Below are 26,849 nucleotides of genomic sequence, written 5' to 3' on the forward strand. Positions count from 1 at the left end.
ATCTCGAGTTTTAAACGATATTTTTGGTTTACTGTCCTATAGTATACATTGGAATGATTTCAAACCTGTTTTTATTTATCCTAATATTTATAAAGGTGTGCCTTGGAAATATGTTTACATAAATTGTGACTAAACCGTTTGAGACCCACCGAGATAACTTAGACTAAAGTGAACTATCTAAACACTAAAGAGTACTTTACCTCACTGAGCTGTAGTTATCAGCCTCAATCCAACAACAATCCGCGGTACCGATGTGCGCCCTCTCTCTCTCTCTCTCTTGCTCGCTCACACTTTGGCTGCGAGCTGCAGGCGCCTGAGAAGTCAACATCCCCCACTTTCATCACTTACAGCGCCAATCGTACAGGGCAAATGCAAAATGTTGCCGGCCCGGGGTAAAAGGGTGTTTACTTTATTCAATTATTAATGTAAATGTATTACATCAAGAGAAAATTAGGCAGAAAACTTCCAGATCTGGCGCCCTAGGCAACCGCCTAGTTCGCCAGTGCCAAGGGCCGGCCCTGGTCATGCGCAGACATGCCTAGTGTGGTTTGTCTTCAGGGGTGTGCTACAGAGGGACCTTGACGAATGCAGGGAAAAGTGGAACACGCATATTAACAGACCTCTCGCTGTTCATCTGGGAAACCAGATGTCATGTCTAACCTGCCACACAGGTTTGTTTCTATCAAAACTAAAATCTTTTAGTAACTGCCTAAAATTCAAAGAAAGAATCAGTTGCCCCAAAGTACATTTTTCTCTATAAATTAAGATTGTGTCATAATCTGTTCACCTCATGTCAGTTATTACTCAAATAATGTCTACTTTTATGTGACAGTAACTTTTTTAATTTTCAAACAAGTTTAACAAAAAAACAACATTTTAAGAACAATTTTGTACATGTGAATAATAAACTGTTTGTGTGCATATTTCACATCCAGGTACGGTGGAACTGACCGTGTGTTCCCAGTCCCACAAGACGACTTGGGCCAGTTTGTTCTGGACTCGACCAACAGTCCATGTGGAGACGACCACTTCCAGGAACAATTTCAAAGAAAGAGTGGTCTAATGCAACCCTTGACCTGGGAGTCCTGTGTTGCGAACCATATAAACATGAAGAACATGGCTAATTTGTCAATTGTAAGCCCAGCTTTCAATAAAGTCCAAAACCAGGCGAATTTTGGATTCCAAAGTCCATGTTGCTTTCAAACTGTTCGTAGGTGCTTGACATCGGTATTTCAATTGTGTTTGAGCAGGTTCTGCCGATTGGAAAGCGAGATGTCCGCTGAAAAATCAATTGGGGTCTCGGCTGAATTTGAGACGGTGGCAGGGTGTTTAATCCTGTTAAGAACATCAGGATGTCTCTGAGGAGGAGTCCTGTTTGTTTTTCTGTGAAGAAAAAGTAGTATTACGCTTTGTTTTTTTAAATATCAAGATTGATATCAGACGCTGGTGTAGGGTGCCTGAGAGGTCTGGTAAAGGTAAACACAAAATATATTCAAACTACTGTTAAAACATTGTGCTTCTTGTGGCACTAAATAATATGTTGACAAAGTTTTATTTTACCCTGGCAAACTGTCGTCCATTCTTGGAGTGCTCTCTATCGGAACATTTGGAACGGCACATTTACACGGACCACACCGTCCTCTTCACTTGAACTTGTTTCAGTGTAACCTAAGAAATTAAAAGTGTTATGATCAATATTATAAAAATAATTGTTTCCCTCCGTCTGTACCTATCATCAAATGTTGGTTTGAATCGTGAATTATTGCATTGACATCAATCAGAAAGGATTAAATCGAAACAACATTTTTGTGAAATTTAAGTTCAACCTCGAGGAGAAAGGAATGATGGGTTGAATTAATTGTGTTAAGAAATATAGACGGACCAACTGTTATGTTTACATTTGAATTATTATACAGTTAAGTGCTTTAAACAAGGGGGAATATATGTCAGAAGCACTTACAACTGTTTTCAAAGTCTACATCAGTACTGATGTACAACTTAATCCGTTGGTAGGGCTTTCCACTGGTCTTTTTGTACATCTCCACTGTGAAAGGGATGTCCGTTCCGGGTATATTTGTAATCTCCCTCGCATCAGGGTATAACAAAACATGGGCACCATCTTCCACGACCTGTTTAAAAGCTTTCTGCTTTTTTATGGCAGCAGCCAACAGTTCTTGACATGACCATTGAGGTTCAACATCAAGGGGAAGTAACGTCCCTCTCACAGGTCTAAGGAAGCCATCTATCATCCTCATTACTCCAACAGAAATCTGCAAAAAGACAATAACAAAGAAAATGAATAATTAAAAAAAATAAATGAATAAGCTAAAGTCTTCGGACATTATATGAGAGTGTGGTGACAAGATGTGAATTACAGATGTATTCATAATAGAAAACGTTGCATACCTTCACTATTTTCTGTTTCTTTTCCCTAGATAAGTATACTACAGCTGAGCTTCCTGCTACAAAAAAAACACAGGAATAAAACATTAAATACTCATCATTATGTTCAATAGGAGTCTCATCCTCAATCCCTTCAGTGGAACATCTTAGAGCACATTCAACAGTAGGTAAGCCACATAGTTTAGAGATGTATTTGTATAATAACAGAATTCAAACTTTTAAACCAAGTTTTCTATAAATACTTATTTTTCTGTAATAAAACCTATTTACCTGCACTGGTGCTAGGCTGTGCACTAGTGGTGGGCATCTCCTCAGGGACTTTGTCAGCCACATCCTTTAGAAACGTGATGTCTCCACCACAGACACCACAAAAGCCATGGGGAGCTGTCACGCTGGACCCACAGAATGGACAGTACATCTGTGGAGGAATAAAATGTAGGACAGCTAGGTTAAGTCAAAAAGAGTGGCTACCTAAATATTATAATAGTATTAAAGAAGGGTCTTTTAATTAACTCAGAAGCCAACCTCCTGTCTATCCCCACACAAACCAAGCACCGAACCTGGGGGGACAGAGCTTTCTCCATCGCTGCCCCCTCCCTCTGGAACACACTTCCATTAAACATCAGAGACTGCACCGACCCCTCCACCTTCAAAACACTGACCAAAACAAACCTCTTCAGACTGGCTTTTAATTTGTGAATAATGTTGTGTTGCTGTTTTAATATTTTAATTCAACATTATATTTTATTTCCTTTTTATCACCACTCTAAAGTGTCATTGAGCACCTGAAAAAGCACTTAGAAATCAAATGTAGTATTATTATTATGTAAGTGGTGTTTAACTAGTGCTATATGCTCTTCCCTCCTTTTCACTTCTCTTCTCTGCACCTTCTGTACTATATCTATTTTATGTCAAGAGTTACATTTAGGTGCAAAATGCTTACTCTTGCAAGCTCTTTTATCAAACACGCTAACGCTAGCTACGTGAATATGACGCTCTATGTATAAAAACAAAACAAAACGTGCCTTCTTATAAATTCACGACTTTGTCCACTTAACTCTCCTATTGTTTTCGTTTCCCCCCCCTAACTTTGGTGTTCTCCGTCAAATTTGACCGGTCCTGTTTTAACTGCTATAACATTAACACAAAAAACATTAATCAGCACCAAATTTCATTTAACACACTTTCAAACTGTACATATTGTATCAGACTACTGGTATACATGAAAAACTGCAGTAAATATACAAAGAACAGACACTGGACATGTAGTGCGTGTGCCTGGTGTGATCCATGTGGGGGGATGGGCACATAAGAGCGGGAAAAGTGTCAAATTGTTCTGTGCATGTTATTGTGTGCCAGGTGTGAGTCACATGGGGGTATTGGGCACATAAGGGGGGGGGGTGGGGGGGGGGGGCGGGGGGGACACATCTAGAGTATGTGTGTGTGTGTGGGTGTGTGTTTGTGTGTGTGTTTTATCTGATCTGAATGGTTACTAATTCCTTTTCTTTATGGCGGTCATTTTTGACCGGGAGCACCATGGGTGGTACAAAGTTGACTAAATCATCCAAAATTAAATGACAGTGGTGATCAGCAATTTTATAAGTTCAAATGTCTACTGTGAAGGATATCACAAAGCCTTAATGCAATCGAATCTAAAACAAAAAAGTTATGATTGATGAAAGTAGTAAATCGGTCAGATTTGACCCGAAGACAACAGGATGGTTAAATCAACTTTCTTTCCTCCGGCTTCAATTTCCATCACTCGTTTTATCTGTTTATGTCTGGTCAGACATCGATCTGTTCCACGTAACGCGTCCCCTCGAGACCTGGAGCATTTCCGGTATGTTTTTTTTGTGGGTTTGTAGCAATGGCCGTGTCTCAATTCAGGGGCTGCACCCTTCGGAGCCTACGCAGCCTATGCGGCTGATGCAGCATGCGGCCGACGTAGACCGTGTAGGCTGGAGCGAGCGGCCTGCGAAATGAGACAGCACCTTTACGTCACCAGCAGTGCCCGCCCCTACGTGTTGCCGCCCCTGTTGCCTAGCAACCAGTTCTTTTGAAGACAGAATTATTTTGAAGAAAGAATTCACAAAAATGGAGAACGAACTTGCCACCAAAGTCACTTTTAATTATCACGCTTTTAATGATGTTCATCGAACATGTGGTTCCAAGAACTAAGTACAGGCGAGTCCTGTACTTCAGGCTTAGAGAAGACCATTTCCAAGTAAGAAAAATATAGCTTAAATAGCAACTTCCAGGTTAAAGACACCTGTGAATAAATGTGTAGGAAAATTATGAATACACCAGATTTTAAAAAAAATATACAGAAATATACACTACAGTGACATCTGGCGTAGTTTTTGTAAGAAATGTTCACTTCCGTATAAAAAAGCCTCGGCACGTGACCTCTCGCGTGTGACGTAACATGGGGGACACAAGGGGGAGAGCGGCCGGTGTAACGTATTAATAAACATGGATCCCAATGCTAGTTTCGAAACAGAAGACACAGAAGAAGTTGAACATGAATATTCGAATGCATATGACGGACCACAACCTTATAATTATGAGCCTGCTAGGCGTCCAAGAGACCAGGAGCAGCCAAGGATTAGAAGAAATAACGGCCATCGGAGAGAAATTGAGCTGTGGTGTGAGGAGAACCAGTGGAGAACTGGGCAGCTATCTTGGTGAGTGACCGGCGTTAGCTACAGAATGTTAGCTAACGTCACATCACAACATTGTGAAGTTAGCTATCATATATCAGGCTATAACTAAAGTAGCATTGATAATATAGTAACGTTACTGGCAGGACTGTTGATACTGATCCATAACCAGGGCCGTGGGAAGTAGGGGTGCTGAGGGTGCTGCAGCACCCCATGGTGGAGGACAGGGGAACTGCACTTCCACAAGATTAAATACAAATATAATCAAAAAAAAAAGAATTTTCAGCCTTGATGTAACAACATTCATAATTAAGTAAAGATAACAACGTTTTCACCCCGGTTACATTTTCCATTTGCCCTGTACGATGGCCGCTGTAAGTGATGAAAGTGGGGGATGTTGGCTTATCAGGCGCCCGCAGCTCACAGCCAGCGTGAGAGAGAGATAGAGAGAGAGAGGGGGTGCACCGGTACCGGCGGGGAATGTTGTTAGCTTCTGCTGCGCTAACAGATATAAGAAGCTGTTTCTACAATAATGTGGAGGGAGAGCTCTCCTGTCAGACTGAGAGGCTCAGTGAGGTAAAGGACTCTGAGTGTTTAGATAGTTCACTTTAGTCTAAGTTATCTCAGTCGGTCTCAAACGTTTTGATCACAATTTATGTAAACAAATATTTCCAAGGCACTCCTTTATAATTATTAGGATAAATAAAAACAGGTTTGAAATCATTCCAATGTACTGTAGGACAGTAAACCAAAAATACTGTTTAAAACTGGAGATATTTAACAATATGCATAAATAAATTAATGTTAACTGATAAAATAAGATATAAATGAACCACAAAAATAAAACAAGTTAGCCTACATTTATTTTTTACTGGCTATGGGTTATTGGATATGTTCACATACTTATTTGATTATTAAAATGCAAACCAATCTTTTTCATATGGGTGTTTTAGAGTTGTATTCCCTAGATCAGTCTCTAGTTTGGGCGCTCAAAGGGCACCAGATTGAAGCATTTTACTTTAAAATGTTAAAAAAAATCACCCCCGGACCCCCCTAGAGGATGTGAAGTCCACCCCCCAATTAAAACATGTTCAGGCAATACTAAATACATTTGAAGCCTTTTTATATAAGCTGTCCACCATATCAATACGTTTCTCTGTTTGTAGTGTATTGGTCTTTTGTAGAGGTTTTTCATTGCCAGCTAAAATCTTGCCTAGGGCAGCAAATTGGTGAAAACCGGCCCTGGTGTCATCCCCACAGCACCCCCCATTTGAAATATGTTCCCACGGCTATGTCCATAACAGAAACTAATGCGCAAGTATCAGCCGTATCTCGCGTTACCTAGTGCAACTCCACACTACGGTGCTGTGTACCGGAGGAGAGACGCGAGATACGGCTGATACTTGACGATCTGGCGGAGAAAGGTTGTGGAGCCTCCGTTGATATGCCGTTGTAAATGGCTTGAGGGAAAGCAGGTGTGTAGTCGGGGAGGGTGCACAGCAGATTGCAGCAGGTGAGTGGAGGTTGAGCCGGGAGCCAGGAGTGACAGCCACCACACACACACAAACAACACAGACAGGGGGAAACAAACAAACACAAAAGGAGACGGCTGGAGCAGTACAGCCACCACAGCGTTACCTAATGGAACTCCACACTACGTCTTACGGTGCCGTGTACCGGAGGGGAGAGAGAGAGAGAGCAGCGAAGTGGGAGGGGAGAGATGTAATACGGTTTCCTGATAAAGCTGTGGAGAGTATGTGCTGCAGGGAGGTGGATGCACAACGCACCCAGGAACGAACGCTAGCTCCGGTCCTTTTCCCGTGAGGGAACTGTGGACTCGATGTCCTGACAGGCTGGTATTGGTGCAACCTGCACAAACACAATACTGCACCATGATTACAAATGGTGAAGTACAATGTAAAACTACCGAAAAATACCAGCTCACTAAAACACAACCGCTCAACTCAACGCAACTACTAACTATACCCGCGGTCAGAGAGCGGAGATGTTTACCCTTTGTGATGTAATATGACGCGTTTGACGTATGACCTTAAAAAAAAAGCCGTTTTTAAGAGCAGAGCTCAAAATTGCTCCTTTCCCTCTGAATTCCTGCCCTTATGTCTCGTAAAACATATCAAATCCTGCATTCACTTTTTTTAATTGTAATTTTCAAGCAAGTTTAAGCATAAATGTAGAAAGAAAAAAAAACCCTGCAAGATGCTCTTTAAGCCCTGTACTTAGTTTATTGTTAATATTGGCTTCAGAAAACTATAGTCAAGTATGCTAACTGTAGTTCCTATGGCTAATCCCATTTAATTTTGACAATATATACATGTTTAAAATGCCATTAATAAGATTCATAATGTGGAATAACCTCAGCTATGTATCTAATATATTATATATAATGTGGAACTAACCCACCAAAATACACGATTGCTCCCATCTCACCATGTTCAAATCACATATCAAAACTCCACTCTTCATAACTGCTTTATTGTCAATAAAGTTGTGTTTTATTTATTTAAAGTGGGTTGCTTTAATTATGTCTTGTGAATTTTGACTCTTTAAACTGTTGAGTATGTTAAAACTCTATACAAATAATATGCATTATTTTAGATAAAACATATATTATATACACTGACTAATAAGCAATTTACACAAAATTCTTTATTGCCCTTTTTCCTCCACCTTTTCTTATAGCCAAGACCCCTGTACTGCGGGATAAATCTGACCGTCCCTGTCCTGGACAGGTTCTTTAATGACCAGGGCACACGGACAGATTTTCGGCTGAGCAGGGAGTCCCTGAACGCGCTGCTGGACCTCCTGGGTCAGGAACGGAGACATGGATGGGGTGCCACCATCGAGACCCTGGTGTTCCTCTTCTGGCTGGCATGTGGGACATCCTACAGGGTGGTCTGCAGAGCGTTTGGGATGCCTCGATCCACTGTTCACCGGATTGTCCACAGGGTCACTGAGGAGGTGGTGGACATTCGCCACCAGGTTATCTACCTGCCCAGGACAGCAGAGGACCTGAAGGCTGTGTCGCGTGGGTTCGCAGGGCTGACCAGACACAGAGCCTTCAGAAAAGCTGCTGGAGGCCTTAATTGTCACTGTTATAGAAATAGGAAGCTTTTTCCTTCAATAATTCTGCAGGCAGTTTGTGACCATCAGGGCCGCTTCATTGACACGTACGTGGGCTGGCCTGGGTCGTTCCATGACTGCAGAATGCTCTGCCATAGTCCACTGTACCGGCAGGCACTCTACCCTCCTCCAGGGCAGTACATCCTCGCAGACAGGGGGTACCTCTGCCTCCAACATCCACTCCCCCTCATAACTCCTTACAGACAGCAGCTGCAAGGTGTGAGACCCCAGCGCTTTAACAGCCATCACTCCCGGACACGCTTTATCATCGAGCGTGCCTTCGGCATGATGAAGACCCGCTTTCGCAGCATCTTCCTGAAAGCGCTGGAGGTGCACCACACCTTCATTCCTCAAGTAAGTACTCACTCAACAGGATTTTGTATAATACAGAAAAACAGTTGAATGACCTAACATGACTTATTTTCCGGGGTTATAACATATTGCCACTTTTGCTATTTCAGGTCATTACAGCATGTGCTGTAATACACAATATCTGCATCGGAGCCGGTGACATCATGGCCCCCGATGCAGATATTGTTGAGGACGTGGCGGAGGATGAGGGGGAGGATGTGTTGGAGGCAGTCAGTGGTGCCCCTTGGCGGGACCAACTGTGTGCAGAGGTGTCTGCCCTGGAGGAGGTTCCCATGGACCACCAATATACAGTGGGGCAAAAAAGTATTTAGTCATCCACCGATTGTGCAAGTTCTCCCACTTAAAAAGATGAGAGAGGCCTGTCATTTTCCTCCTAGGTATACCTCAACTATGAGAGACAAAATGAGAAAAGGAAAAATCCAGAAAATCACATTGTCTGATTTTTAAAGAATTTATTTGCAAATTATGGTGGAAAATAAGTATTTGGTCAATAACAAAAGTTCATCTCAATACTTTGTTATATACCCTTTGTTGGCAATGACAGAGGTCAAACGTTTTCTGTCAGTCTTCACAAGGTTTTCACACACTGTTGCTGGTATTTTGGCCCATTCCTCCATGCAGATCTCCTCTAGAGCACTGATGTTTTGGGGCTGTTGCTGGGCAACACGGACTTTCAACTCCCTCCAAAGATTTTCTATGGGGTTGAGATCTGGAGACTGGCTAGGCCACTCCAGGACCTTGAAATGCTTCTTACGAAGCCACTCCTTTGTTGCCCGGGCGGTGTGTTTGGGATCATTGTCATGCTGAAAGACCCAGCCACGTTTCATCTTCAATGCCCTTGCTGATGGAAGGAGGTTGTCACTCAAAATCTCACGATACATGGCCCCATTCATTCTTTCCTTTACACGGATCAGTCGTCCTGGTCCCTTTGCAGAAAAACAGCCCCAAAGCATGATGTTTCCACCCCCATGTTTCACAGTAGGTATGGTGTTCTTTGGAAGCAACTCAGCATTCTTTCTCCTCCAAACACGTCTAGTTGAGTTTTTACCAAAAAGTTCTATTTTGGTTTCATCTGACCATATGACATTCTCCCAATCCTCTTCTGGATCATCTAAATGCTCTCTAGCAAACTTCAGACGGGCCTGGACATGTACTGGCTTAAGCAGGGAGACACGTCTGGCACTGCAGGATTTGAGTCCCTGGCGGCGTAGTGTGTTATTGATGGTAGCCTTTGTTACTTTGGTCCCAGCTCTCTGCAGGTCATTGACTAGGTCCCCCCGTGTGGTTCTGGGATTATTGCTCACCGTTCTTGTTTCTCATTTTGACCCCACGGGGTGAGATCTTGCGTGGAGCCCCAGATCGAGGGAGATTATCAGTGGTCTTGTATGTCTTCCATTTTCTAATAATTGCTCCCACAGTTGATTTCTTCACACCAAGCTGCTTACCTATTGCAGATTCAGTCTTCCCAGCCTGGTGCAGGTCTACAATTGTGTTTCTGGTGTCCTTTGACAGCTCTTTGGTCTTGGCCATAGTGGAGTTTGGAGTGTGACTGTTTGAGGTTGTGGACAGGTGTCTTTTATACTGCTAACGAGTTCAAACAGGTGCCATTAATACAGTTAACAAGTGGAGGACAGAGGAGGCTCTTAAAGAAGTAGTAACAGGTCTGTGTCAGTCAGAAATCTTGTTTGTTTGTAGGTGACCAAATACTTATTTTCCACCATAATTTGCAAAGTAATTATTTAAAAATCAGACAATGTGATTTTCTGGATTTTTTTTTTCTCATTTTGTCTCTCATAGTTGAGGTATACCTAGGATGAAAATTACAGGCCTCTCTCATCTTTTTAAGTCGAGAACTTGCACAATTGGTCGCTGACTAAATACTTTTTTTCCCCCACTGTATATAAGGTATGTAAAACAATTGTAGAGCAGAGACATTTGTTATGATGAAAATCATTTAGCAAATGTGTCTTTATTCACCTTTTGTTATTCTCGGTTTCTGAAAACATCTTAGTGACATGGCAGCCATCGATTGCGTCCGCCCTGCAAACCCACGCAATGGACAATTCGGTGGACAGTGGAGAGAAGTAGCTCTGGAGACCTCCCAAGAGGGTGCCCCACCATCAGAGGGCACCAGGGTCCTAAGTGGCGGCCCATCCAGGTCCAGCAGCAGCACCTGGGACTCCCTGCTCAGCCTGATTGTACTGTTGAAGCCTAAATTATTAGCCCCCCAGGAGTTATGGAACGTTTTACAAAAATTCTTCCCAATGTTTCCAGCATTAATAAAACTTGATATAATCAAACATTCACCAGTGCTACTTAGTAGCTTTTGGTACATTTTGGAACATAAAATACGTTTTTAGGCTTGCTTTATATCAAAGTAGGGATGCACGATATTGGTTTTTTGAAACCGATGCCGATAACTCCCTGCTTCTCAAGACCGATACCGATAACCGATAATAATATAATATATATATATTAAATTTTTCAAGTTTTTGCACACCTGGCGGTAAAAAAAAATACTAGTAGTGAGCAAATGACATGAGCATTACTACTATGAACAAAACAAAGCCAAGAACAGATTTGACTCTTCAAAGTGACCATATTTATTTTCCTAAATAAATATAATTGAGTCAATCAGTCAATGACAATGTGTTTCCCTGAACAATGAATGCCATCATTTCTATTATGAAGTTAGAGATCGTTTTAGCCCTGGGGTCGTCTCTGGCAAACTTCTTGCCTTTTTCAAAAGCCTCGTCGATAGGTAAAAGCCCCGGTGCCTTTGCAGCTGGCTTTGGATTCGCCGCTAGTTTAGCAGCGCAGGCGTCTTCGTACGCTTTTAACACACCATCGTAGCGATGGCGATGTTTCAGGTGACTAATCAGGTTGGAAGTATTATAGCTCGTTGTCTTTTTCCCTCCTCGTGGAACTTCTGCATTGCATTTGTTAATACAAATAGCAAGCGAACTATCTAACTCTGAAACTTTGAAATAGTCCCATACTACCGACGACATGTTTGTTTACTGTCCTGGCTTCACGGCCGCACGCCATTTACGTCACAGCCAGGCATGAGTTAGGGAGCGCTGGATTTGTGAAAAACTCCCCTCTTCCTAAACCACTAATACCACAGTACTGGCAAAACGGGAGGAGCCGAGTGAAAAACAAGCGCCCCTCATCCCAATCCACCCACACCGCAGTATTTTTTTCTTTTTTTTTTACCCCAAAAATATATTGTATATTATCGGGGCTATTAATACTTTTATCGGGTTCATCGGGATGACGTCATAATTCCTAATATCGGACCGATAATTATCGTGCACCACTAAAATAAAGTGAAGAATGGGTTGTTCAAAAATATTAGCTCCCAGGCCATTAATAGTCAATAGTGTACCCTTTCTGAGCCACAACTGACAACAATCTCTTAGAGTAGTTCTTTACTAGGTTGGCACGGGTTTCTTGAGGGATTTTGGCCCATTCTTCCATTGCAAATTGCTCCAGCTGGCCCGAATTGCGTGGTTTCCGAGCATGGACATTCACTTTGAGCACCCGCCAGATTCTCAATAGGATTAAGATCTGGGCTATGTGCGGGCCACTCCAGCACCTTGGTTTTTGTGTCCTTTAGGAACTGTTGGACCAAGTTTGATGTGTGCTTTGGGTCATTGTCTTGTTGGAAGACCCAGCGACGACCTACGCGAAGACTAAGAGCAGATTCTTTCATATTATCCCTCAAAATGTCAACATAATTTTAATTTGTCATGATGCCTTGCACCCGAACAAGGCTCCCTGTGCCTGAGGCTGCAAAACAGCCCCACAGCATGATGTGTTCTTAGGGTTGAAGGCCTCTCCCTTTCTTCGCCAAACATAAGCAACATCCATGTGCCCAAACAGTTCCAGTTTAGTCTCATCAGACCAAAGCACAGACTTCCAAAACTCATCTTTACCTTTCAAATGTTCACGGGCAAACCTCAGTCTGGCTCTGATGTGCCACTCTTTGAGTAAAGGGGTTCTTCTGGGACGATGGCCCTGTAGCCCACCACGATGAAGAGCCCTCACAACTGTGTTCCTTGAAACATCAACTCCAGAAGAGGCCAGGTCAGCAACAATCATCTTGGCAGATGTCCGGGGATTCTTGCTGACATCTCTGACTATTTTTCTCTCCAGAGTTCTTGAAATCTTGTGCTTTCGACCACGCCCAGGTTTGTTTCTTACAGAATGTGTCTCCTTGTACTTCGCAATGATGCAACGTACAGCAGTTCTAGACACTGTGAAGCGCTTGGAAATAGCAGTATAGCCTTCCCCCTTATCATGAGCCTCCACTATCTTCTTTCTGAGCTCAAGACTGATTTTCTTTTACTTTGGCATGGTGAGTAGTAGTAGTAGTAGTAGTAGTATAGTCCCTCTCAATAAAGGTATCAGAGTGCCTGTTTCTTGGAGTCCTTTTATGCTGATTGAATGCTCAGGTGTGTTTTGCAAGCTGATTGGTTGATTAGGTGTGGTTGAAAGCTGATTGATTAGGTGTGTTTTGAAAGCAAAAATTCACATGGGGGGGTAATATTTTTTACCAACCCATTTTTCACTATATTTGATATAAAGCAAGCCTAAAAACTTATTTTATGTTCCAAAATGTACCAAAAGCTACTAATTAGCACTGGTGAATGTTTGATTATATCAAGTTTTATCAATACTGGAAACATTGGGAAGACTTTTAGGAAAATTCCATAACTCGTGGGGGGCTAATAATTTAGGCATCAACTGTATATAGTTAAACTGTTGTGTTTTATGCGGTTGTGTTTATGCTGTTGTGTTTGTATTGTAGTGTTTTATGCTGTTGTGTTTGTGATGTTTATGTCGTTAATAAAAAATAGAAATCATTTTTTTCAGTTGATTACAACATTTATTCGTCCACAATTTTCTTCAGTACGGAAAACAGTCGGTCCATGCTCTCCCTATTCTCTTGGGCTCTCCTCTCCTCTGCCTATCTCTGGTACCTCATATACTCTTTTATGAGATCCACTACTTCATCTCTCCCTTTCCTCTTTGTCCCCTGTGATGGCCCTGGCTGGCTATCTGCATCCGCCTCCTGCGCCTCCACTTCCTGGTCAGCCACTGCTGCACTTGGCTGTGGTGTGTCCTCTGGGAAGGAGGAAATTAGGACAGGAGGTCTGATGGAGGGCCTCTGTCCTAATACCTCATCCATTTGGACAAACCACGGCCAAGATGCAGCGGTGGGTTTCCAACTGAATCCTTCTCCTGACCCTGGGTACTTGCAATCCTAAGGCAGAGTAAAACAATCATGGCAGTAAAATAACAGCAGCAGCTAAACTAAACAAATGTGTTTATTAATTCACTTTCACACATACTTTATACTTCTTAACGTTGTCCCACTTTTCCTTCGCTTGCAGGGGAGTCACCTTCCCCTGCAGGCCCATTTCTTCCTACTCACAGAAATAATAGAAGAAATTAACTGTTATCAATAACTCAAAAATGCTAAATTTGGAAAAACTGACACCCCAAGACACACACAAATAATTAATAAAACATTTACTTAATGCTCAAAATGCTGAGACTTCACTACAGAAAAATACAATGAAGAACATTGGGTATTGCTGCATTTAATTGTTGTTTCTTGGGAGGGGTTTATAAAATGGGGGATGATTGATAAGAGTAAGAATGATACAATTGGTATATTGTGCCTTACCTCCATCCAACGCTGGCCGAATGTTTGGCCCCCGTGAAGAGGGTGTCATTTCCCCCCCTCAGCTTTATAAAAAGCTCCGTCTGTTTTTTGCTCCCTAAAACAAAACCAATTGTAATCAGATGAAAAGCTAACCCTTTGGGATTCATTTTTGTGTCGTTAAGTATTTAAGTGGGAAGAAACACTTTACTCACATTTAAAAACGAAATCACTCGCTACTTCCTCGGTCGGGACGGTTGACGCCATTTTCTGAAAAAACGTAACTCCATCACAAGTCACATTGCAACCTGGGATAAGGTAGGCCGCGGAGTGTACATCAGATGTATCCTTCAAATTGGGGAAAAGTAGGCCGCATTTGTGGGCCGTATTCGGAGGACTCTTGTCTTTTTTTAAAATTGGGACACCCTTCTTTTGAGACACGGCCTATGTGTTTTTGACTTTGCATTTGGTTTTTGTATTTGCAGCGTTTTTCTGTTCTGTTTGTTTTCAGGGTTTGTTTGTTTTTCATTTCCTTATTCGCTGGTGCTTCCTGCTTATGTATGCGTTTTTGGCCATTGTTCCGCGTTTGCACCCGACGGCCATCGTAGGAGACAGACTAAAGCTATTGCAAATTGTATATACCGGTACATTCATTTGTTTGGACTGACTCCATCCTTACCTCCATGAGAGAGACATCATTCCTCTTGGCAGAGGACAGGATGTCCTTCATCTTCTTGGTGTTCATGGCCAGCGGCTTCTCACACAGCACGTTCTTCTTGGCATTTGTGAAGATCAGGCAAGTGCTCAGATGGTAGGGGTGGATAACTCCAATGTACACAACATCTACATTCACAAAAAGACACAAACCAGAGATCATGCAGTGATGTTTTTCAATGTCAAAATATATATTACAGAAAAAAAACACAGGAAATCAAGACAGTTGTGGTTCAAACTGAATACAAGAGTAGTAAAAGCGCCATCAAACAATCTGATGTGACCAAGGTCTGAAAGAAACCAACCTATGTCTGGATCTCTGGCCATCAACTCATAGCTGCCGTAAACTCGGGAGATGCTGTGCTTTGCGGCAAACTCCTGTGCATCCTCTAATTCTCGAGCTACCACAGCTACAACCTGTAAATCCAGTTTATAATATTATTCACCACAACAAGGTAATCCTGTTACGAAACCCCCACCCAAAAAAGCCCCCAGAAATAGAAGGTATTTCTTTATGGATATTTTACTATTCACTTTACTGTCATATAGTATTTCATACCTGTTTTTCATGTATTACTCTTATATTACTATCTGACATCACATACATCGTGGCATTAAAGTTCACAGTTTATTTATAATTAAAACAATTGAAATAATTTCTTTTTAATTTTTATAAATAATAGAAAACGTGTTTATTGGGGTAGGGCATGAATGACAAATGGGAGGGCCTGAAGATTTTTTTTTAATATTGGAGTTAAAAGCATCAATCTGGTGCACTTTGAGAGCAAAATGAAGAGATCTATAGATACATCTCTCAACACCCATATGAAACAGAACTGTAAACAGATGTTCTTTTTCTTTATTTTACAAATCACTCTCCTTTTAAACTGTATTCTTGTTTTACTGTCATATAGTATTTCATACCTGTTTTTCATTTATTCTCTTATTTTTTTAATAATTATAATGATCGTATGAAGGTGTGCCTCGGAAATAATCTTTTACATAATTCGTGAGTGACCAAACCGTTTGAGACCCACTGAGATAACTTAGACTAAAGTTAACTATCTAAACACAGTCCTTGTTTAGGAGCCTCTCTGAGAGGAGAGGACTCTCCTCCAGCTTGTTGTGGAACAAACAGGTCCTTATGTCCGTTAGTGCAACTAGCTAACCAGATGCTAACAACACGGTCCCTGCTGGCACCGGTGGTTGCCTCTGAACCTTTATACAGTCTATGCTCTGAACACGTGATTCACGTGAACAGTGAACACGGGAAATTACAATCCTGCCGTCCTCTCTAGTGTCATGATGAGGTTTAGGTAAAGCACGGTTAATGTATTATAGTATTGTTGAGGGAGAATTGTCCGGGGCTACAGAAAAAACGTTCGGGTCTTCCAGGCCAGGCGACGCCGCAGCATACTGTAGTTTGAAATGTCAATAAACTCTTTAAAGCTGCATGTTGCACATCATCAACACTAGATTAGGAATGTACTTTAACCATAGACTGTAAGAAATGTGTGTGAATTGTCAGCGGATACACACACTCTGCACGGAGCGAAAAGCTGGGTTCTGTGTATAGACTGTAGTCGAGACGTGTTGCAAACTAAAAATTGAAATGTGCGCTTCTGCTGCTGCTGGTACTACCTGGTGGTCTTCAGGAGGAAGGCTCTTCAGAGCCACAGTGAAGTCATGACTGATCTTCCCCGAGCAGCAGATTCCCCACCTGGTAGCCATGTTGGACAGGAAACAATTAGAGTGAGTTGGAAATCTGACTTTATATAAAACAGTGGCACTCTTCTGCCACAAGGTGGAGCCGCAGTATCATATGTAACTGTGTGACTGTGCACAAAAATAACATGAGGATTTGTACTAAAACGTGACCACCAGAGTGACCATAACACTAGAAAAAACTGTTGTCTTATTTTGCTCTTATCCTATCTGATCTCCTTTTCTTCCCTGCTAGTGACACAGAGTTGTAGTTTTAACCATTGCAATTACTTTTGGTATATTTGTATTATCTACTATTTGACTACATATGCCTGTTACCTTATTCTGTATTTCATTTTGACTCAACATGATTTTAACAGCCCTGTTGGTTCTGGTTAGAGGTGAAAAATACAGGGATTGTTTGTTAGTCCACATCTGTTTATTAATGTAATGCTTGAGGCTGAATGGTCAATTAATCTAACCTCTTTATTAAATAAGAACATTTAATATGTTGAAGCTGCGGCACAAAACGGCACACAATAGACAAATAAATGAGCATGTAATTGTTAATAATGACCTCACACTTTTAACTTCTTGATTACTACCTTCAAAATGTTCATTATTATTCAATTACCAACTACAACATGCATAATAATGGCAGTGCATGAGAATGTTCCCATTTTGCATTCATGGGCATGGATAGAGACAGCCTCCAGAGTCCTATTTGAGCCCAAAAGGTTACAACCATTATTAAATGAGCCATGCTCTTTGCTGACTCATAAAGGCCTTCCTCCGTCCTAACCTTGAAAAGCAGACAGTGCAACCTATTTTTGTATGGAGTACATGAGTCTATTTGTACACGGCTGCAGGGGTCAGACGTGACACTTTGATTTAAAAGTGCCACTCGAAGTCTCCTCTTCTCTCCAGCGGATGATATTTGAAATGAAACAAGTCTTTCACAATCATTCCTTTATTGGATTCATCAATCACACAGCCCGCACTGACAGATGGGTTTGTTTTGGTAAGACTCTACAACTTGATTACAGGACAAGGGTTGTTTACATGGTGATTTATCTGGTTTAGGACATTTTTAAACTGACAGTGTCACATTTTGTCGTGTACTGTGTATCAAATATGATCAATCGTGGGGGAAATTACAATGTTTGGAGCTCCAATGTGTCTAAAAGATGCATTTAGATGAAAACAGACCTTAATAAAGCCATCCAAGATTTACATTTTTTTAAATAATATACCGATTGTATATTCATTTGGTGGCAGCAGTTTGTTATCCAGGTCACAGTTGTCACACGGTGCCATGAGTGATCTTCTAATACCAAAGATTTAACTCTGTTCCGTCTGAGTTGGTTTAGGGCAGGTGAAACATCCCATCTTCAGAGTGATGTTACTGGCTGTCCTGACTGAAGACAACTCCCACCTGCTTCCTGATTTCATCCATGATCTCTGTCAGTAAGACCGAGTCTGCCAGAGGCATCCGTGGGCTCTCCTTAAGTCCTGCGGATAAAGAGGAGTTTCACAAGACAATCTGACAGTTTATAACCACGGTTAAATTATACAAACGCTCACAATGCAACATTAAAACACCAAAGCAAGGATGTAAAGATTATGTAAATGTAAATAGGAGGCAAACCAATAGGAGCGTGATGTAACCCGGGGGACATCCAAGGACTGATAACAGCATTGATTCGGAATCAATCTGATGAGTGTGTTTGTGTCTACAAGAAGCTCCAGGTAAGCCTCTGTTTCATTGAATTGCAGCTTCTTTCTTTCAAACTCAAGCTACCTTTCATCTCTTGGAAGACAAATACACTTTCCTTTTGTCATGACGTACCTTTAAGCTGGCATTGCCTCACTTCCTCTGCCTCAAAGCGAAGCCCGGTGCTGTTGTCGAAATTCAGAGGGAGGCCAGGTTCGGGCAGCGGGTACTCCAACTCTTTGCCGTTCACTACGAGTGTGGTAGGGCAGTGCATGGGGCCAAGAACCTGAAGGGAGAACAGGAAATGCATTTTTGTGTTAATCCAATCAATCAACTCGTGCACCATCAAATGCAGTTGGTATGGATATCTAATTAAACGTGAAACTAATTAGCAGTCAACTCAGTTTTTGCATGTCTCAATCATTTCTTGATTAAGTACAATGTTCCTGTGGAAGACTAGCATAGCGTACTTTAATGGAGCCCTTAGTGCCGGCGATGACAGCATCGTTGGGAAGTCGGACAGCAATTGAAAATGTGCAGAAGGCCATCCTGTTCCTGGAAAACTTCATCACAACAACCACTGACTCATCCACTCCTGCAAAACATTTGAAAAGTAAAGCATTGAAACATGGGTTGAATAAATGGTGTGAATATTACAATTGAGTAAGTTCCATTCAGTTCAGTTCAGGTCATTTTAATACACGGCTCTTCAGCAAACTACAACTGGGTAAAATCAGTTCACTTCTATTCAGCTTTACTGGCATCACCTTCTGATTCAAAAGAAAAGGTCACAGCTGTATAAAACGGAAACTTAGGTAAGGTAAGTAAAAGATAAGAAACTGCTCATTACATGAATAGTGTGGACTTAAATTGAAGGATATCTTGCTGCTGTATGCAGTTACATATTCCCCTGTCACTAAGACTGTGTTACTGTATTCCCCCGGGGAGGATTTGAATTAGTCTGACATTTTAAAGATAAGTCTGGGATTTTCTGTGTGGAGAATTCTTGCCTGAGGTGTTTACTTTTTGGACAGTTCATAAAAAAAAGAGATTTTCTGTAAGTTTCTTCTGCTTCCCAATAGGGGTTCTTACTTCCTTTTGGACTTTATTTTTGATGCTTTCAATAACCACTTTGCAATCTCTGATTCATGCTGTGTGGGTAATGATACAAATCTGCATACAACTATACTGCTGTGTTCTGAATCATACCTGAGTCGAGCAGCACCCCTGTGGCCTGGATGGACTCCGGCCTCTCTCCGTTGAACACCATCAGCACAAACTGCAGGCAGTACACTCCGATGTCCAGCAGTGCGCCGCCTCCCAGCTCCTTCTCCACCGAGCGGGGGATGTGGAGCTGTGGGGAGCCGAAGTAGGCCTTCACCAGCTTCACCTCCCCGACCGCCTCCTCCGCCAGCAGCCTGCGCACCTCAGCGTACAGGGGGAAGCAGCGGGACCAGATGGCCTGAGAGGGGCAGAGCAGACAACCTAGCACCGCTACAACAGTAAACAGCTCAGTCTGCAGCTTCACCCAGGCAGCAGTTTATTACTACAGCTCCCCACTTCCTCCATCTCCTGTGCACTGCTGTGGCAGATGTGACGGTTAAACATGACATGACAAGATGTTTTACTGCACCATGAGTCATAAATATTCCCAGGACGTTCAGTTTTGCTTCCTACATTAATCTCCTGTGCTTAAAATATCTGCCCTCATTGCACCATCACGCCACTGCTGAGTTCAAATGCAATGAGATATCCACTTAAAATTAAATGTTAATATGTGTGGACTTACTTGCATCAAACCACCTGCTACAAAGGGTTTAAGTCAAAGTTATACACAATAGGAAAACTCTTATTTGGTTTCCTGCAGAGATACATGACAAAATGGACTACACTCACATCGGTCAATATTCGTGCTAGTTAGCTTAGCTTGGTATTGAATCAGAAAACCAGATAATTGCTAGCCCTGTTTATTCTCATGGGACAACATCCATAAACCAGCAGTTCTAAATCTGTCTGATTAGCATCTTAAATCTTGCGTAAAAAATGTTTAAAACAACAAGTTGCACATTTACTAAGGGGTTATGACCCGGACCAGCAGCAACTATGCTTTGTCATCACTCAGATGACAAATGTGCCGCCTTTATGTTAAACTAAGCTACACATTCTCCTCTAGTTTTAGTTGGAAAGTAAATAGCACCAAGCTTAGTTCCAAAACATGGATTTAAAGCCAACATAAACAATCTTTTTTGTTGTTTTTATCTTTTAAAAATGATTTTGTACATCCGAAGATGTCTGTATGATGAGGTAAAACTTGAAACGTTATCTCTAAACACATCCTAATGTTTTGTGTTGTGTTTGTGTTGTGTTGGCTTTTAACCTGCACCTGCAATGGCCCCTGTCAAAGGTCTACAAGGCTGTATACCGTCATCCTTACCTCCATGAGGAAGACATTGTTTTTCTTGGCTGTGGCGACGAGGTCTTTCACCTGCCTGGAGTTCATGGCGAAAGGTTTCTCACACAACACGTTCTTCCCGGCCTTGAGGAACAGCAGACCCACCCTCCAGTGCTCTGTGTGCAGCACTCCCACGTACACCATGTCTGCGAGGACACAGATGTTCCAGGCTCAGCTTCAAACAGCAACACAACAAGCCATTATCTCTGCCCGTGCAGCCTGACAGCTCTTTACTCACCAATGTCCGGGTCGTTGGCCAGCTCCTCGTAGCTGCCGTAAGCCTTAGCAATACCATGCCTGTTGGCAAACTCTTTGGCACGTTCCAGGCTCCTCGATGCAATGACTGCTATCTGTGCGAAAGAGAGAAAAACACACACATTAATCACAGTGTTGCCTTCTCAGCAGGAGAACAGTGTAACAGTGAAGGTTGTGGGCCTTTTTGGATAAAGTACCTGGTGATCTCCAGGTGGCAGAGTCTTCATGGCCACGCTGAAGTCATGGCTGATCTTCCCCGCACCACAGAGTCCCCATCGGGTCGTCATGTTGGATTGGATGGTAAGTGACAAATGAGTGCGATGGTGCTTGAGTAAGGCTGAGCGGCTGGCGAGTTGTGACCTTGGGAAAGGTTGCACGTTCAGGGAACCAGGGAGCCAGCGGCACCTCAGCGAGAAGGCTCCTCAATTTATATGCTGGGGAGGCAGGATGTGTCCCCTTCCCTCTGCTCCCACCCTCAGGTAACGGGTTCAACACACACACACACACACACACACACACACACACACACACACACACACACACACACACACACACACACACACACACACACATATTGTAGTGTTGTTGCTGAAGCAGGCCTTTCACTCCGGGCTCGAGTGGTTTTCACAGGTTTTCTCTAACAATCTATAACAGGGCTATCAGTGGGGCTCTCATCATTAACACGATGAAGGGGGAAAAGTGCAGAGTTGTTAATATTTTCACCTTGCCCACAGTTCAGCACTCTAGCACTCGAGGTACAGGTCAAGTATTGGGACCAGGCGCTGCTTTGTTCCCACTGAGAGAGACACTGATTAGCCTGCGATGGTCTGACAGCCAAACAGAAGCCAATGATTAAACTAGAGTCTCGTGGGAGTCGCTGGGATAAATAGATATGCTGCCCACAGCAGGGCTTTTTAACTGGCCAGTAAGCTGAGCCACGATGACTATGGAAAAGCATCCGCTCAGTTGCCCTTGAGCTACATATTATCCGTTTAGACAGACAGGCGGTTGTGTAAACTTCCTGCCGCATGCAGCCAGTAGAGGACACTGTGTTGTCAGCAGAGTTTACTTTCTCTCTCAAGCTCTGAGGATTTGGCTTGGCTCATTGTAAGGAATTACATAAAGGTTTGCAAAACTAAGGAGAAGACTGAAGCACTACTGCCAGGGCTTATTTAACATTTGTTGAGTTTGTTGTTAAGGAAAATCAATTAGGCTCAGTCATTAATTAACCAAATCGTGAACAGATCTGTAATTAAACACATTGTACATATACATACAGACTTAATATTGCATTCAATTCAACATACATCATAGTAATTATCTCGTCCGATAATTCCAGAATTCAGTATATGATTATCGTCCTCATTTCCTGCAGGTTCTAAATGCTGATTGGACGCACATGAAAACATAGTGTCAGCAATGTCATCATCAGAAAGGAATAGGAATTTTATCAATGAGTCTCCTCGCTGGCTGCTTTCCTTTTTGTATTTCACTTCCAAATGAATTCTGGGAACTGTGTGCCGTTGTCATAACAACAAGGTGCCAGCTGGGCAATTTGTATGCAAATGGCATTGGGCTTGGCCTGATATCCCTGCCTATACCACAGGACCTGGTTGCCATGGGAATGCCCAACTTCTCTTTGAGTAATTTGTACTTTTTATTTTTTTTGTTTTAAGGATCGAGGAAACAGAAGCTTTTCTCTTGCAGAGCTTCTTCGTGACTTCACTACAGGTGTTAAGAAAATAAGTAGAAGTGAGAGGGAGGAGTTGTAACCTGCGGTGCGAGGGCAACTCGGCTTTGGATTGGTGTGAAGCCATGAATTAGTTCTGTGCTGTCTGACGTGACTTCCAGCAGACTGGCACGCAGCTCAGGGGCTCAGGTGCTCAGAGGAGGGTGTTCTGGAGAGGGCTTGCACAGGGTCGCCCTGCTTCTCCCTCCTTGCCCCCCTGCCCCATATCCATCAGCTGAGCCATGGATGCCTCAGCGGAGAATGAAAACTCAAAATGTCCTGCTGAATTCTGCCCCCCCCCCATCATAGAAGTTATCAAGATAGCCATGTCTCAAGCTCCCCTTTTACTTAGCTATTGTGCATATGACATTAAAGCCGTTTAGGGCTGCAGAATTAATGGAAATGTTATCGTAATTGCAATGCAAACTAGTGTATATTGTATTTGGGAAAGGCTAAATGAGTGGTAATATCTGAATGAAGTAGTGTGGTGCTGCAGAGAAGTCGTGGCCTAGTATTCGCATACTTACAAAAAATCCCTTTTTGGTACAGAATCTCATTAAAAGAATCACACCATCATCATATTAACATATTTTGTATTAAAAATAATGTGAATAACTTTGATAAATGTCAATAACTTTAAATAACCCTTCTCTTTATTGCACCAAATAATATTGCAATGTTATTCAAACATTTTTTAAAAGTTGTTTTTTCCTAATCTGGAAGCTCTAGAGCCTTTGAATCTTTGAAAAAATCAAGGTAATGAAGAGAAAATGCCTGCAATCTTACTATTTTTTCAGGTTTAATGAAGACTGGCTGGATTTCACAGGGTGGAGTTTGGGGCCCTGGGTCTCTGAGCCCGGCCCAGGGAAGGTGCAGACGAATCCAGAGAGCGAACAGTGATGAGCCGAGTCATTCAGAGAGCTGGCGTGCTGAAGGAAGCCGGCGCCTCATTAATTCAGCACGGCCAGGACGATTGCCTTCCACTCCTTTCACTTCTCACTGTCTTTATTTGATTAGGAATTCATGCATCATCTCTTGTCTGCGTCCCTCTTCCACCAGGACATGGAAGAATGGCATCTGACGGGTCATATGACCGGTCACGACGGTTCCCTTAGAGGGGGTGGATCATTGCGCCTGTGAAGGTGGTTGATCACAGCGGACAGTTTAGTTTCACACTTTGTCATGTCATTTTATTCTGTGTATCTCGCTGTCAAAAAGACTCTGCCTCCCCTTTGTCATTCACAATGACTTTGCAACAGTGAAAGCCTTGAACTCAAATTCCGCTAATGAGCTTGCGAATACAATTTCTTTTTGAAGGGAATGAACGAAGATTTCAAGGCAAACATTCAAAACTCTTAAACTAGAAGTATTGTTATAAAACCTTGTTGCTTGATCTTTATCTCACGTTTTTATCTAATCTAATTAATGAAGAGTTTTTAGCTGTAGCTTTTACTACAATGTGGCTCAAGTTACGATGTAACAGCTCCTTATTTCATCAGCAACTTCAACTTAAAGGGAAATAAAAAGGACCAGAGAGACACACCCTAATCCTATTTTGATTGATGCGGATATGCAGGGTCTTTCCCTCCCTCCTCCAGCTGTCAGTGTAAGTGAGAGCTGTCTTCCTGCTTTGGATTTTTTTTTTGTGGTGGGAGAGGAACAGTATTGCAGCAGTTATAGGAGCACCATCACTCCTTCATCTCTGTCTCAAGGTCACTGCAGAGGAAGGGTGACAGGCTAGACAAGCGCCAGGAGGTGCCAGCCATTTTGAGGGGAGGTTGGGAGCTTGATGAATCTGGGGAGGGGAGAGGGAAGTGCGCACCGAGGAGTAATAAGTCATTTTGTCAATGCTACAGCATGTTCTGATGTGTGGGCCGGGTTATTTCTTTCCGTTAGAAAAAGTGTGATAGAGGGAGACTGAGAGGAGGAATGGGAGCCTTTGAGCTGGCCTGCATTGTGCCGGAACTTTGAGAGTCCTATCTTAGTCTGCAGCACACACACACACACACACACACACACACACACACACACACACACACACACACACACACACACACACACACACACACACACACACACACACACACACACACACACACACACACACACACACACACACACACACACACACACACACACACACACACACACACACACACACACACACACACACACACACACACACACACACACTGGGAGGCTGAGCTGTGGAGCAGACTGCTGGACCAGAGCTGACGGAGCAGCCATTCATCTGGATGTTAGTGCTGATAGGGAGGTGAGCAGGAGGAAGAGAGAGTACAGTCAGACATGGAGCTATTCACCTAACTTCCTTTCAGCCCACTCTCCATGCGGTTTCATGCTTTTTGGTCAGCCATAGAAATTTTTGCCAGGGTGAGACACGGCTGAAAACTCACTCACTGACAAGGAAGACACGTTAGGCAACATGTCAGCAGGCTGGTTATTATATAGTTTCATTAGTCAGCATTGTGCACTTTGTCCCGGATACTTGGTCTGGTTCAGGGTCCATTTTTTACAGTGTTCATGGCACAAAATATGCTGTTACTGGTAGCGACTGCGCACATTACTGCCCAACGTCCCTGAAAAACGTGACTTAATCCTCACATCTGCAAACCCAAACACTCCAAGGTCATTTTAAGAAAAATATACGTTGACGTTACACTTCCACTTTCGACATGTCCTCATATAACATGTGAACAAAAAGTGATTTTGTCAATTTTTCCTGTGTTTTTCTAAGATTGTGCAACACAAGCAATCAGGGTAACTTCACAAACCCCTGCAGTGCAGAACCTGTTTGCGCAACAAAAATGACTTTGTCAACTTTAGGAAATGAAAGCATGTGGTTATGTTTAATAAACTAAAAATAACTACTTCGCTGGGCGACAAAAATATTGTAAAATTGTAAAAACGATGCTAAAAATGCTCTCCTTTAAGATTCCGGTATTTTTACCTCAACTTCCTTCTTATGTGGTTTACAATTCATTTGTTTATGGGGTTATTTAATAGTTTTAGTAAATGACTTTGGTAGGCAATAGGAAAAACAGAGTGTGAGATCAGCCTGAAACTTTATACAAACAATAGTACCAATAAGTATTACACTGACCAAAGTTGCAGGTAGAAGTACAAGGTGAATAGGTTTACCATTCTGAGTTTGCAGAGTGATTACAAATGTGCCAAAATATATCTGCTCTTTTCTGTAATGTTTACTCCAAATGTCGCTGAAAGAGATGTTTCGGAACAACAAATACAGCTATTTGAGAAAAGGTTTGCCCCTCTGGTGTATTTTTATTTCAGATTGAGTGCTAAACAAGGTGTATTGTCTATCAGTGCTCTTGTTCCACTGGAGTAAGTACAATCTGTCTCCATTAGCTGCAGCCTGAATCTAGGGAACATGGGAAACACACTGTCACTCTCCTTCTCTGTATCTCACACACACACACCCACACACACACACACACACACACACACACACACACACACACACATACACACACACACACACACGCACACACACACACACACACACACACACACACACACACACACACACACGCACACACACACGCACACACACAAAACTTGTTGTTGTGTCTCTATGCAAGTCCACGCTGGTGCCACGTCATATCAGCTGTGGTGAGAGTAGTGGACATGTGATGAGCCCAGACATGGGCAGATATCAACCTCTATCACTCGCCTGATGATGTCCATATTGGAGTGTGTATCCATCACCTCCATGATGTTCTGGATGTCTTGAGGCGAAGCATGATCAGGGGTCTGATGTATACATGCCCAAAGTGTAAGCCCGTGTGATTTCAGATTACAATGTTTTTCCTGGACCTAAAACAAAACTCAAGTAGTAAGTGATGTAGGGTCGTCCAAGGAAGTCCAACTGTAGTGCTGGATATGAGACCATGCCACTGTTCTCAAAGTCATCAACACCCCTTCCGAACAAGAGTTCATTTGCCAGTTTGTTACCCCAAAATAAACTCAAAACAATTATTCCGAAGGCCTCTTAC

At 42.5% G+C, this 26,849-nt stretch overlaps 1 protein-coding gene across 5 annotated transcripts; it reads right to left on the minus strand.

Annotated features, from left to right (window-relative positions):
• Window positions 1-819: 819 nt before the first annotated feature.
• Window positions 820-22,471, minus strand: LOC307029929 (trans-1,2-dihydrobenzene-1,2-diol dehydrogenase-like). Of its 5 annotated transcripts, XM_079666094.1 has the most exons (11): window positions 22,394-22,471; window positions 21,810-21,913; window positions 21,284-21,549; window positions 21,070-21,181; window positions 20,814-20,977; window positions 19,589-19,841; window positions 18,850-18,974; window positions 18,515-18,665; window positions 18,101-18,177; window positions 16,603-16,681; window positions 15,267-15,378 (listed from the first exon to the last, which is right to left on the minus strand). In XM_079666094.1, the coding sequence occupies exons 3-10, from the start codon at window positions 21,371-21,373 to the stop codon at window positions 16,646-16,648; spliced, it is 1,008 nt and encodes a 335-aa protein (XP_079522220.1). In that variant the 5' UTR covers window positions 21,374-21,549; window positions 21,810-21,913; window positions 22,394-22,471; the 3' UTR covers window positions 15,267-15,378; window positions 16,603-16,645. The 5 variants fall into 5 exon arrangements, with proteins under 5 accessions (XP_079522223.1, XP_079522222.1, XP_079522220.1 ...); XM_079666097.1 differs by lacking the exons at window positions 18,850-18,974; window positions 19,589-19,841; window positions 20,814-20,977; ... (2 more) ...; window positions 21,810-21,913; window positions 22,394-22,471 and adding exons at window positions 820-1,383; window positions 1,561-1,668; window positions 1,961-2,270; ... (1 more) ...; window positions 2,674-2,821; window positions 14,927-15,090 and having other exon boundaries at window positions 18,515-18,654; XM_079666096.1 differs by lacking the exons at window positions 18,850-18,974; window positions 19,589-19,841; window positions 20,814-20,977; ... (2 more) ...; window positions 21,810-21,913; window positions 22,394-22,471 and adding exons at window positions 820-1,383; window positions 1,561-1,668; window positions 1,961-2,270; ... (1 more) ...; window positions 2,674-2,821; window positions 14,927-15,090 and having other exon boundaries at window positions 18,515-18,654.
• Window positions 22,472-26,849: the final 4,378 nt, after the last annotated feature.

Source organism: Notothenia rossii (assembly GCF_949606895.1).
Source record: "Notothenia rossii genome assembly, chromosome: 2".
NCBI lineage: Eukaryota > Metazoa > Chordata > Actinopteri > Perciformes > Nototheniidae > Notothenia > Notothenia rossii.

What these genes read in the sequence shown, in the direction of transcription:
- LOC307029929 (XM_079666094.1), bottom strand. Translation starts at nt 21,373, where the DNA reads ATGACGACCCGATGGGGACTCTGTGGTGCGGGGAAGATCAGCCATGAC. An exon ending in GGCCAACGACCCGGACATTG is followed by an intron (nt 20,978 to 21,069) that starts GTGAGTAAAGAG and finishes GTGTCCTCGCAG; the next exon opens with ACATGGTGTACGTGGGAGTG. An exon ending in GCACTAAGGGCTCCATTAAA is followed by an intron (nt 18,666 to 18,849) that starts GTACGCTATGCT and finishes TTCTCCCTTCAG; the next exon opens with GTTCTTGGCCCCATGCACTG.